Source organism: Scyliorhinus torazame, chromosome 7 (assembly GCF_047496885.1).
Source record: "Scyliorhinus torazame isolate Kashiwa2021f chromosome 7, sScyTor2.1, whole genome shotgun sequence".
NCBI classification, from domain to species: domain Eukaryota; kingdom Metazoa; phylum Chordata; class Chondrichthyes; order Carcharhiniformes; family Scyliorhinidae; genus Scyliorhinus; species Scyliorhinus torazame.
In genome coordinates, this window is record NC_092713.1 from 121,265,440 (window position 1) to 121,278,652 (window position 13,213).

At 42.0% G+C, this 13,213-nt stretch overlaps 1 protein-coding gene across 3 annotated transcripts in view; it reads left to right on the top strand.

Moving 5' to 3' along the window:
• Positions 1 to 12,941, top strand: part of kif14 (kinesin family member 14) — a 148,795-nt gene extending 135,854 nt beyond the window's left edge. For 2 of the 3 annotated variants that reach the window (XM_072511423.1, XM_072511421.1), the window contains exons 29-30: positions 6,710 to 6,848; positions 10,764 to 12,941. In XM_072511423.1, the coding sequence (XP_072367524.1) occupies positions 6,710 to 6,848; positions 10,764 to 11,158 (534 nt within the window). In that variant the 3' untranslated portion in view covers positions 11,159 to 12,941. The remainder of the gene's footprint in view (positions 1 to 6,709; positions 6,849 to 10,763) is intronic. The other variant, XM_072511422.1, reaches the window with a different exon arrangement.
• The last annotated feature ends 272 nt before the right edge of the window (positions 12,942 to 13,213 follow it).

Consider the following 13,213-nt stretch of genomic DNA (forward strand, 5'->3'; position numbering starts at 1 on the left):
AGAATCATCGAGTCTGAACCTATCCTCCCAAAGAGCACCCTACCTAGGCTTTATCCCCATAACTTTACCTAACCGTTGAAAACTTGGTGGCAATTTAGTATGGCCAATCCACCTAACTTGCACATTTTCGGACTGACCTGTAATTACCTTCTTCTCTACTTCCCTTCTTGAATAGCTGTCTTTGAGTCCTCTGGCACCTCACCTGTGGCCAGAGAGGATTTGGAAATTAACGTCAGGTCCCCTGCAATCTCCTCTCTTGCCTCACACAGCAGCCTGGGATACATCTCATCTGGGACTGGGGATTTATCCACTTTGAAGCCTGTTAAAACCACTAACACCACCTCTCCCTCAATGCTAATTTGTTCAATTATATCACAGTCCCCCTCCCTGCTTTCTATACGTACATTGTCCTTCCCCATAGTGACTGCAGATGCAAAATACTCACTTAATACCTACACTTTTTGGCTCACAAGTTGCCACTTTGGTCCTTAATGGGAGCTACTTCTTCCCTGGTTACCCTCTTGCCCGTAATATACTTAAAAAACACTTTGGCGAGCCCCAGTATTTTTTCATGCCCCCTATTTGCTCTCCTGGTTTTTCTTTTTCAAATCCCCCCCCCCCCCCCCCCCCCCCCCCCCCCCCCACACTCACTGTATTCATCTCGGGCATCCACTGTTTTTAATAATAATAATTGCTTATTGTCATCGCCGCCTGTATCTGCCATAAGCCTCCCTTTTTATTTCCTGATCCAATTTTGAATTCCCCGTGACACCCAGTGTTCTCTGGACTTTTTGGGCCCACCCTTTACCTTGACAGGAATATTTACTCTATTTACTTTTTGAATTGGCTCCCACTATTCGAATGTGGATTTTCCTACAAGTAGCTGCTCCCAGTCCACTTCCAGATCCTGTCTTATCCTATTAAAATCGAGGCCAGATCCTGTCTTATCCTATTAAAATCGGTCCTTCCCCCAGTTCAGAACCTTAGTTTCTGGTCCATCTTTTGCCATTTTCCATAAATACTGTAAATTTTACTGAGGTACGGTCATCATCACCAAAATGCTCCCTCACTGACACTTCTGCCACCTGCCTGGCTTCATTCCCCAAAACTAGGTCAATTACCGCCCCTTCTCTTATAGGACATTCCACATAGTAGCTCAAAAAGTTCTCTTGGATGCACTGATAATTACCCCCCACCGCCCCAGCCTTTCACACACTGACTATCCCAATTAATATTGGAGAACTTGAAACCACTGGCTATTATTGTCCTATTGATTTTACACTTCTAACATTTGCCTACATATCTACACTTATAACTCTCCCTGACTGTTTGGGGGTCTAATACACTGCCAGTAACGTGATTGCCCCTTTTTTGTTTTTAAGTTCCATCCATATGGCCTCAATTGAGCCTGCTAACATATCATCCCTCCTCAGTGCAGTAATTGACTCCTTGATCAATATTGTGAAACTCCCTCTTTTACAACCCGCTCCTACTCAGTCTTGCCTGAAGATTCTGTACCCAAGAATATTAGCTGTTAGTCCTGCCTTTCCCTCAACTATGTCTTTGTGATTGCAGTAATATCATACTCTCTTGAGTTAATCAACTCCCTCAGTTCATCAGTCTTGCCCTTAAGACTCCTAACATTAGAATGAATACTATCCAGCCATGCCATATTTCCTTGTGCCTTAACATGTCTATCTTTGCTCTGGCTTTTAATTCTTGCTGTAGGACCTCATCCCTCTTTCTGCCAACATGAACAACAACTTCTGACTGCTCACCTCGCTTCAGAATGCCCTGCAGCCATTAAATGCCATCCTTGACCCTGGCACCTGGGAGGCAACACTGCATCCTGAAGTCGCGTCTATAGCCGCAGAAATGCCTGTCTGCGCCCCTCACTATTGAGTCTCCAACCACTATTGCTCTTCCATTCTTACTTGTGCAGTTGAGCAACCCACAATGCTATGAACTTGGCTCTGGTTGCATTCCCCAGAGGAACTATCACTCTCTCAGTTTTCCACCACAGAAAAATGGTTGACTGAGATGCACTCTGGAGCTTTTCTAACTACCTACCTGCACCCCTTCTTATGACTGGTGGTCATCCATTCCCCCTCTGATTACACTTTCTTAAACTGTGGGATGACCAGGCTTAAAAACATGCTATCTATGAACTTTCAGCCTCGCGGATGCAGTGCTATGTCTTGAGCCAACACTCCAGCTCAGAAACCCGGCTCTCAAGCTGGTCAGTCCGGTGGTACTTCCTGCAAATGTGGTCATCCAAACTACATAGAGCGTCTAAGAATTCCCACATACTGCATGTCATGGTACTGAGCCCCCGGTCATAATTTTAGTTAAACGACGCTTACATTAAATTTATTCCAAGTAGAAGAATTGTATAAGTTATTTTTAAAAAGCTGCTAACACTGACGTTTCCTTAAAGTAGCTTTAAATTGGAGGAGAAAAACTCCAATGGTGGACTGGCCATGCTAAATTGCTCCTTAATGTCCAAATGTTAGATGGGGTTACAGGGTTGTGGGCATAGGGTGAGGGAGTGGGGCTAGGGAAGGTGCTCTTTCAGAGGGTAGTTGCAGACCCGATGGGCTGAATGGCCTCCTGCACAGTAGAGATTCTATGGAAGTCTCTCCTCTCTTTCTGGACTCTTTACTAAAGCCATGTCTCTTTACTGAAGCCACGTCCCTCTCCACGCTCTTAACTGCAGTCTCGTCCCCTCTCCGAGCTCTTGACAGAAGCTTTGCCCCTCTCTCTGCGCTCTTGACTGACGTCTTGCCCCTCCGCGCTCTTGACAGAAGCTTCGCCCCTCTCCGCGCTCTTGACTGACGTCTCGCCCCTCTCTCCGCGCTCTTGACTGACCGCTCGCCCCTCTCTCTGCGCTCCTCACTGAAGTCTCGCCCCTCTCTCCGCGCTCTTGACTGAAGCCTCGCCTCTCTCTCTCCACGTGCTCTTGACTGAAGCCTCTCTCCGCGTGCTCTTGACTGAAGCCTCTCCCCTCTCTCCACACGCTCTTGACTGAAGCCTCGCCCCTCTCTCCGCGCACTCTTGACTGAAGCCTCGCCCCTCTGCGCGCTCTTGACTGAAGCCTCGCCCCTCTGCGCGCTCTTGACTGAAGCCTCGCCCCTCTCGCCGCGCACTCTTGACTGAAGCCTCGCCCCTCTCCGTGCTCTTGACTGAAGCCTCGCCCCTCTCCGTGCTCTTGACTGAAGCCTCGCCCCTCTGCGCGCTCTTGACTGAAGCCTCGCCGCTCTCTCTGCGCGCTCTTGACTGAAGCCTCGCCCCTCTCTCCGTGCGCTCTTGACTGAAGCCTCGCCTCTCTCTCCGCGCGCTCTTGACTGAAGCCTCGCCCCTCTCTCCGCGTGCTCTTGACTGCTTCACTGCGATACTGTAATGTTGACTGCAGGGGCACTCTTGTCCAAGATTACAGTATAATCTTATTATATTATTATTTAAAGTTTAATAATTGAATTGGTTTGTATTTTTGGAATAACAAATGGGTTTTCCCACTGATGAAAGTCCAGGGTCTTTATTATGCAAAGTTCTTTGAATGGTTTTGAAAGGTGAACTTGCTGCAGTTGTCAGGTAGAGTGGGAATGCTGAAAAGGAAGGATAGTGGTTGACCTAATCACCTTAAAAAACGTTTTTTGAAGTTACGAAAGTTTTACATGAGCAAGTTGAGTGCCAGAGCAGTTGCTTTCAAGTTTCTTTTCATTTTACAATTTGTGTACCTTACTTTTTAGAAAGAAAGTTGAGGAACTTTACAATTTGTGATCACTTGATAATGCAGCGGCAACATTCAGAATGAGAATTTATTCTTTTGTAGTCTTTAACTTCCAATTAAGGTGAAGTGGCCATTAATAAGCAAATTGGTTTCGATAAAAATGTTTGTTATGTACTTTGTAACTTTAAAAAATAATATTTAGAACCATGATTTATTTGCTATCTGTTTTAAAATGCTATAATTTAGCCTAATATGACTACTTTGTTGAGAGGTCATCTTGAATTTATTTCTTTTACTTTTGTATCCCAACTTGAGCTAAATTAATTCAAAATGATTTTTTAATTTTAATATAATATGTACTGGATTGGGTAATGCTATGTAATGATATTGTTGGGCTCTTATGAGTCTTGGATACATCCATATGTTCCCACCTATTTATTGCACGGTTATTTATTGCAGGGTTGGGTGTTCAATGGAAATCTTATCTGCACAAACCAGATTCTGTTATCTCCCACACCACGGTCTCTTCTCTGACTGAGCACAAACAATTTGTCGATTAAGCCAGCGTAGACAATATGAAATCTGCATTTCCTATTGTATTAATTGGAGTCCGTCAAAGGATTAACGATTGAAATCCTTTTTAAAAAATTGCTTGTTGAAATGTCCTTTTTCCATTACTATGTGAATGGACTCTGCTATTTGTCATCAATTAGGCCTGTTTATTGAAGAGATGTATGTGGTATTGTTGCTACAGTAACACAAATTTGGTGCTGGGTAGTTTAATTTTTGCAGTAGATAAAGTTGTTTTGGTAACACCATTGCATTCAACTTAAATTGGGAAATCAATTCTTATTCAGCTAGTACAGTTGAGATTGCAAGCTTTTGGCACTTGAGCATGGTATGCAATAGAAAATGTCTGCCGTTTTGCAAATTGCAAACCAAGATTATTAGACCCAGCGAAAAGCTATTTTCTTCCTGGAACAAAGGAATCCACTCGCTACTTATATTGTAATGTGTGATTTATTGAAGTGGGCAGAGAAAAACCAATAAGTATCTCCTGTCATGGCCAGCTCTTTGTTACCTATATAAAATAAACTAAGCAAGCTGTCAAGCTAAAATGTTTATGTAGCAGGCACAGGACCACATGGTTATCAATAGTTATGGAAGACTACTTTTGTTTGTTAAACTTGTTAAAAAAATTATTGTTCAGTTTAATTTGGTTACGGTTTGTTCTTCATTTCATAATATCAGCTTGCATTGATGCATGGCTTGGAAGTATCACTAAATTGTACATTCGATTATATTTGGATGTCCTTTTATTATCTCTGACACTGAAGGTGGGTAGATGTACCTCAAAAACGAATGGGTGGATTGCAATGAAACTTCATACATAGATAGGATAGAGCCCAAGAAAAAACTCACCGCTCTACCCTTTATCCCCACCCAACCTTTGGACACTAAGGGGCAATTTAGCAGAGCCAATCCACCTAACCTGCACATCTTTGGACAATAGGAGGAAACTGGAGCACCCGGAGGGAACCCACACAGACACGCGGAGAAAGTGCAAACTCCACACAGGCAGTCAGCTGAGGTCGGAATCGAACCCGGGTTCCTGGCGCTGTGAGGCGCTGACACTCTGCCGCCATATTGTAAATAACAAAACTTGTAATAGGCCCGTCAGTATCTAAAAGAGCAAATTTGTTTTGGGGCAACTCTTCCTGATGAAGTGTCATGCCTGAATGCTAAAGTTAACTATCTCTTTTAGTTGCTAACCAATCTGTGGTGCATTCCCAACAGTCAACTCATGCAGTGGTATTTGAGCTGGTGTATTTTGTGTGTTTTCTTTCACCAAAGCGTTCGCCTGTAGCATCATTTTTGTTTTCATTATTTATCATTTTCTTCCACCGCACAACTAAGGATAATAATAACAAACTCCAATTGTTCATTCAAAAATGCTGCAACCTTTGGAATTTCTGCTAATTCAGCATGCTAATTGCCAAATAATTTTGTGTGCGTGTGCTATAGGTATATCAACTATTTAAATACTGAGCAGAAGTTTGCCTATTATTGAGCAATTGATTTGAGATGCAGATCAATAATTTTAGCTGTTTTATGATCAGAAGAGATAGGCTATGACTGTTCTCCATTTGTTTCTAATGGTGACAACAAAAAGGCCCTGCTGTATTTTTTTGGTTATTCCCTGAAACTTTCACATATATTACATGTGACTAAGGCAGTCTGAAAACATCCTTTTTTTATGAATAAATTTACTATAGTATTTACCGGTGCCTAATGTACCTGTAATGTTACTATAAAAACCCAGGAAGCTGAACAGTAGGGTGACTGCTGGTTTATTCACGGACATAAGAAATCTGCCTGGTAGTAAATACACATACATAGCCTGTTGGATAAACCAACATGCCAGTCCCTGTCCTGGCTGGCCTTTATACTATATTATTATGAACCCCAGTTGGGCAGACATCCACCACTAGCGGAGAAGCGCATCTTCCATGAGTCCCACTGGAAGATCAATTTGGATGGTCCCACTAACTTCCAAACCAAAGGAGAGGGTGCGTTTTTAAGGGATGGAATAGAAATACACTTCCAAAAGGGTTCAAAGTAACTCTCACTTTAACATTGGACATAATACTGTGGGACTCTTAAATTTTGCTGTTATGTTGCAAAGCAGGAGTATAGAAATAAAGGTTGTGATTGCACAATACTGAATGTTGTGCCCATTAGCTCACCAGCTTTAATAGTTTTAACAGGCTAGTATTGTATTGTATAATATAATGGAGTGCATTTTCATGCCAATCTGATTTGTGTTTAAGGTGATTTGAATGATAGCTTTTTCAATGAAATGGGCGCTGTGAAGAATTGTGACTCCAAGCCGAAGTAGCATTGCTGAATTTACTGAATGCTGCAGCTTAGAGTATCTGACTCATGTTATTTTTTAAATTTTTAATAAATTTCTGGAAGAAGATGGGTTCCCTAACCCTTGAATATCCAACCTGGCACCCGAGTTCCGTAAAGAACCTGAACAACGTTAGTGCCGAATTGGTGAAGTTTAATGGAAGTTATCACGAGATGTACCAGATTATAATGTCTGTGCTGAGAGGTAAAATATTTTAAATTATAACTTTTAACCTATCTATAGAGAAGCCTAGCTGGAATAGTGAGGTACAATTTTGCCTAACATTTTAACTTCATACATATCCCCATCTCCAAAGTTTAGCTGTATTCTATTATATTTTTAAAAATGTTCTTACTTGCAAATAAATTTCTTAAGTTGTAATTGTTTTCAAATTTGATGCCAGGCTCATTTGTTAGACTGCTAGCTTCCACCTATGCAATCCGGCATCATTTATGAACTTATGCTGGGATAGAGATTGTGCCTAGTCTTGAATTGTATTTTATTTTGTGATATTCAAAGCATTTTATCAGCGAAATATTACCATTGGAACAAAGGCCATTTATGTGGTCAGAATAGAAAATAAAAACATCTGATTTGTCATCTCTGTCATCCCTGTGCACTTACTAAGATTTCTTCACAAAGTCTCCATCACCATGCTGTTTCCTTCAGAAAGGAGGAGGAGATAATTGTCCTGGACTGGTGACTGGAGACCTGTTTCCTGCAAAGCTAATTTTCCTTTAAGGGTTCCAGATGGTCATTTATGCCCTTTTGTTTGGGGTCATACTTGAAAATATTGTTTTATTTTGTGATTTGGGAATTGGTTTGGTTACTTGACGGTGGATAATCTTTCTGGATTTATTTCCTGGAATTTCACTTGTCAGCCTTCTAATCAAACTTTCGTGAACACTCAAGGTTTTGTTCAATATCAAATATTCACAGGTTGTCAGCTTTCCGACAATCGGGTAAAACTCTCGGTCAATGGTAGACTGGATTCCATTGTGAATCCAAGTGCAAAAATACACTTTTTGTTAAAGAGAATGTTATTTAAGTTTAAGCTGTCAGCATTACCTTCAACCCTATTAGTATGTTTTCAACTTTTAACATTTGGTTACGCCCAAAAGCAGACTGAATTCCCAAGAGCCAAAGCCTTCACCTTTAGTATGAGCTGTGTATAGAATACCCTGTTTAAAACTACTACTTGCCATTTAATTAAAGTATTGATCACTAGGGATCATGCAGCGTATCCACCACACTTTGTTGATTCATTTCATTGATGGATAATACCATGCATTCATACAGGCTAAAACTAATGATCAGTTATATCTACAGATTGGATAATGCAGTACAGGATGTTGGGAATACAATACGTATGATAAAGTAAAGATAGAATTTGTCTACAAGGAATTAAATGCTGTTTTGGTAACCTATTCCTTACCCAGTTTAAGTGACCGTAATTTTAAAAACATAGAAAATTTACAACATGGAAGTAAGCTACTTGACATTCTAGATGAAAGTCTGGATGTGGTTAGCACTGCTGCCAAACAGAGCCAGGGACCCACATTCGATTCCAGCCTTGGGTGACTGCCTGTGTGGAGTTTGCATGTTCTCCCTATGTTTGCTTGGCTTTCCTCCCACAGCCCTCTTTACAGGTCCCCCCCACCCAAGGCGCGCGCACACACACACACACACACACACACACACACACACACACACACACAAAAACCCTTGAGTCAGCCATTATCACCGTGATTCATGGTTAGTCATGAAGGCCTGCCTTCTCAACCTTGCCCCTCGCCTGAGGTGTGGTGATCCTCAGGTTAAATCATCACCAGTCAGCTCCCCATCAAAGGGGAAAGCAGCCTATGGTCATCTGGGACTATGACTTCCTTACCACCGTGATGCTTCACATCACAAGTTCCTACGCTACAGGCCCATCTAAGATGGCCACTTGCACCACCCAATGGGTGAGACAAAGAGAATCCCTTGGTCACTGTTAGCTGCTTCCCCAAACAAAATACCTCCCCTTCCCCCCCCCCCCCCCCAAAAAGCTGGCAGACTGCTGCCGCCTCAACCAACACCCTCCTCCTCCCATTCTAGACTCATCGAGCCTCACTAAAGTAGCCTAACATGTCACAGCCTCACCCCCCCCCCACATTCACAAGTCTACCCCTTTGTGCCAACAAAGCACCTCTTCCCAAGGTTGGGCCGAAAAACGACCGCAAAGAACCAACATCACCAAACCCCTGACCCACCCTCCTTATTCCCTTGTCCAAATCCCTGCATCCTTACCACACTCTTCTCTCCAATTAACATACCCATCCACCTGCTTTACCATCCCCCATGATCCTGGCCTCAAGAAACATCCCCCCGCCCCCCCAGCGACTTCCAAGAAAAAGAACAACAAAGACATAATGCAATATATTGCAATATTTACAACACACCGAACCTGACTTTCACTCGCACAATCCCACCAGCCTGCCTCAATGCAGCCCGTCGTTTATCCTTGGTGACGGCCTCCGCTTGCTCCGCCGTGTCAAAGTATTGATCCTTTGAGTCCATCGTGATTCTCAGTCTCACTGGATACACTACCCTGAACTGCCATACCCTTGTTGTACAATACCAGCTTTGCCTTATTAAAGGCGGTCCCCCGCTTCGCCAGCTCAGCACCAATGTCCTGATAAATGCGCACCGTGTGCCCATCCCAGTCAATGTGCTGGTTCTTCTTGGCCCACTTCCGGACCCGCTCCTTCCTCTGAAAACTGTGAAAGCAAACAATCACTACCCTTGATGGCTCATTCGGCTGTGGCTTCTCCCGCAGTGCCCTTTCTCTGCAAAATACTCAGTCGGTCTCAATCCCGCCATTCCTTCCAGCAAACACACCACTCTGAGATTCAAGTGCCTCGATCTGTTGCTCAGATCCTCAACTCCAGCGTTTAGGCCCTTATCCTCTCCGTCAGGAGCAGCATTTCAGCTTCCACCAAGGCAAACTGATCTTCATGCCTTGACGAGGCCTCCTCCATGCCCGTCAGCGTCTCACCTTCTTAACAGCTTTGGTCATCTTGCCCAGCAGCCCTCTTATCAGGCCCAACCCTGTGGTGATATACATCACTGTAAGTACACAAAGGGTTAATGTACATACACTACACCTAGCTAGACACTAGCGGGAACACCAGAGACATGACACACACACAGTCAACCAATAGGTCAGTAAGATAGGACATGCCCAATGGACATTCACGATACACACAGAAGTGACACTACCACAGGGGGGCATTACACTAACCCATATATAAGGACACTGCACACATGCTCTTTCCTCTTTCCAGTAGAGACTCTCAGTGAGTACAGACACAGGGTTGATTGAGCATCACTCCCACCACGTGGATTGTAGCAGACTGGTTAGTCAGTCTGAGTAGCTATAGAAGGATTAACAATAGCGTCGAATCCAAGTAGGAGAATTGTTAATAAACATGTTAAAGCTATCTCCAAGTCTGAACCTTCCTTTGTCAGAGTGCACATCAAGGAAGCAGCTTGTGCTACGTCAAGAGCATAACAAAACAAACCCCTCCTCACTGGTGGCTTTAAACGGCTCATTAATCTCCTTTTCATGCCGCTCAAATTGCCCAATCGTCTGCCTTCCAAATTTCTCCAACTCCTGCGCCATCACTCCTGCCATCGTCTCTAATGTGATGGGTCACCGGAAGTCACTCCACAGCCCAAAGATGTGTACATTAGGTGGACTGGCCACGCTAGATTGCCCCTTAGTGTCCAAAGATGTGCAGGTTAGGTGTGATTATAGGGATAGAATGGGGGGTTGGTAGATATTCCTACTCCATTTAGATATCATTCTTGTTGAATGCCCTGCCTATGTATAAATTGCCAAGTTTCTGTATCCTTACTGTATTCCATTTAACTAACCTATCCTGGTCCCCATATTTTGTCTCTTGCACTTTGTTTCAGATTTAGTATGGGAAGATCACTTAATTTTAAAACACTCATGAATTAAAGACTCATCCTCCTATTATGTTGCAATGTAATGTTGCATTTTTACAGCCAGAAATTTGATCTTTGTTGCTGGAGAAGGAAAATCTAATTTTTACTAAAAATAAACCTTTGCAGGTGAAAATGCAGCTGATGAGCAGCTGAAGAAGTGCATTGAAATGGTTTGTTGCTCAGCGATGAATGTGGCTGGTAAGTTTGATACACTTCGGACTTTCTCGCTTGATGAAGGGAATGCATCCTCGGCCACAGAAAGCAAACTGGACAAGAAGGGACTCCAGTTATTGACCAATGAAGTGGACTTGGCTGCCAATTCACTCCTTGATTTAATTGAATATCTCCAAAGAGAAAAGAAAAACTCTAGCTGTGCTGATAGCAATAAAAATATCAGGGCTTCCACAAATGTTGACTCTGCTACTTGGTGTAGTAGAGGAGTTAAGAAAATTGTATACACACTCCGAGGAACAGCTTCAACATCAGAAAAATCTTCACCAAGAGCTGTACAATGGGTTTGATATATTACTAAATCACATTTGAGCAAATCTTTAAATTTATAAACTATAAAATTATTGAAAATAGTTTTCATTACACTTAGGTTGTGCAACTTTGCGAACTGATTGCAATATAATGATAACCTTAAGAAGCCAAATAGACACAATTAATATCATTTTTTTTATCATTGATCTCCAATTTGATTTTTGTGTACTCTCCAGATACTGTAAATGTACCCCTTTTCTTGGTTGTAAGATGTACTTTTAAAAATTCTTTCTGGGGGTACTGCAAACCTCAAGTAAAACATTGGTAAAGTGCTTAGAATATAATAACCTTGGGAATAACCTGAAGTAATATCCTACCTTGTATGGAACTCTAAACCCTCTCCTTAGCTCCTCCACTTCATTGTGTAGCCTGAATCAGAAACTTGCTGTATAATGATCTGAAGGGAGGAACCTGCATCTTCTGAGTTTGAATTAATGCTATGATTAGAGCAATGCTGTGCCACAAAGGTTGTATTTTTGTGATCTGAGTTGATAACAGTTTGGAAAACTTCTGGACACCACAGAAGTTCCAAATTAAAAGGTTCTGTTGAATTTTGCTGGATAGCAATGAAAGATTAAATTTCTACTTTTGCTCTTAACTATTTTCAGTTTAAAATTGACCTTCAAGCTCATACCTACTTCTCCCAAACTGAAACAAGCATTCAAACACAGAATCCAGTTTGAAGCACCAGATCTCAGCATTAATGGTGTAACAGACAAATATCTGGTCTTTGCTGAATCCCAGTCATGTCTTCCAGCTGCTTCAGTAATGTGAGTTAGCTAACATTGTTATCTGAGACTTCCGTACAGGTTCTTATTGTTGCAGATAGCAACCTAAAGTACCTGAAAAGAATTGTGGAAAAAGCCGCTGTCAATGATGTGTAGTTTATCTTCCTTACAATCATATGTCCCATCCTGCTCTATTCCTTGAATTAGGAACAAAATCATTGACACCATGCGTTTGAATTCTAACTGTTCACTTTAACTTAGTCTAATGGCATAAATGCTACATTTTTTAAAAAATTGTAAATTTATTGTATGGAATGGGTTTGGAATATCTCAAACTATTGCCAGAGCACACGTCAGAAAATTGACTAATTTGCAATGTCCAAATAAGGTCTCTGAGAATGGTTACTATTGCAATGGTGGTTACTACCGCAATGGAGAAAATTTGAATAGTTGTTGGTGGGTGGGTGATGTCGTATTGGGTGCATTTTTCAAAGCAGAGTAAAGGAAACTTTACTCTGCAGCTGGTGACTCGCAAGTCTTAAGCCTGGAATTGAATGATGAAATATGTCTAAATAACACCGCCTGGCATTAATATTCTTTCTCTCGAACGAGAAACTTATCCCACTTATGAAGTTGCGCTAAATGTATTTTTTGAAGTACAAAGGAAATATACTCTGGTGAGAATGGAGCCTATGAATTTAAACTGGCTACACAGTTGTTGTGTTTTTCTATTTTGTCGACTTTGTTGAATAAAAATAATTCTATACGGTTAGATTGGCAAATGCCAGGCTAGCATTATACAAATTAGCAATTGACGTTGTTTGGTCCAGAAATAATTTTTAAAAAGGATGAATTGCACAAGATAAGATATATTACAGCAATAAGGACAAAGCTATTTATTTGCACCATGGCACATGCCTGTTAACTTTACTGCTCTGTATTTAAAAAGTGCCTTGTTTCTTTGTGATCATGTCATTCTAAGTGCAGGGAAAATCATCAATATTTTGTAATAAACTATTGCTTTGGCCCTAGTGCTGAGACTCCTTTTTTAATTCTTTGTATTTTATCAATTTAACAAATTGTGCCTGAGGAGAAATGCTTGATATTAAATATAATTCTAGTTATTCAGAATGGTCGGTCAGTTGGCTGGACAGCTGGCTCATGATGCAGAGGGAGGCCAAAAGTGCGGGTTTAATTCCTCTACCGGTTGTGGTTATTCATGAAGGCCTCGCCTTCTCAACCTTGCCCCTCACCTGAGGCAAGGTATCCTCCGGTTAAATCACCACCAGTTGGGCTGGAGTACCC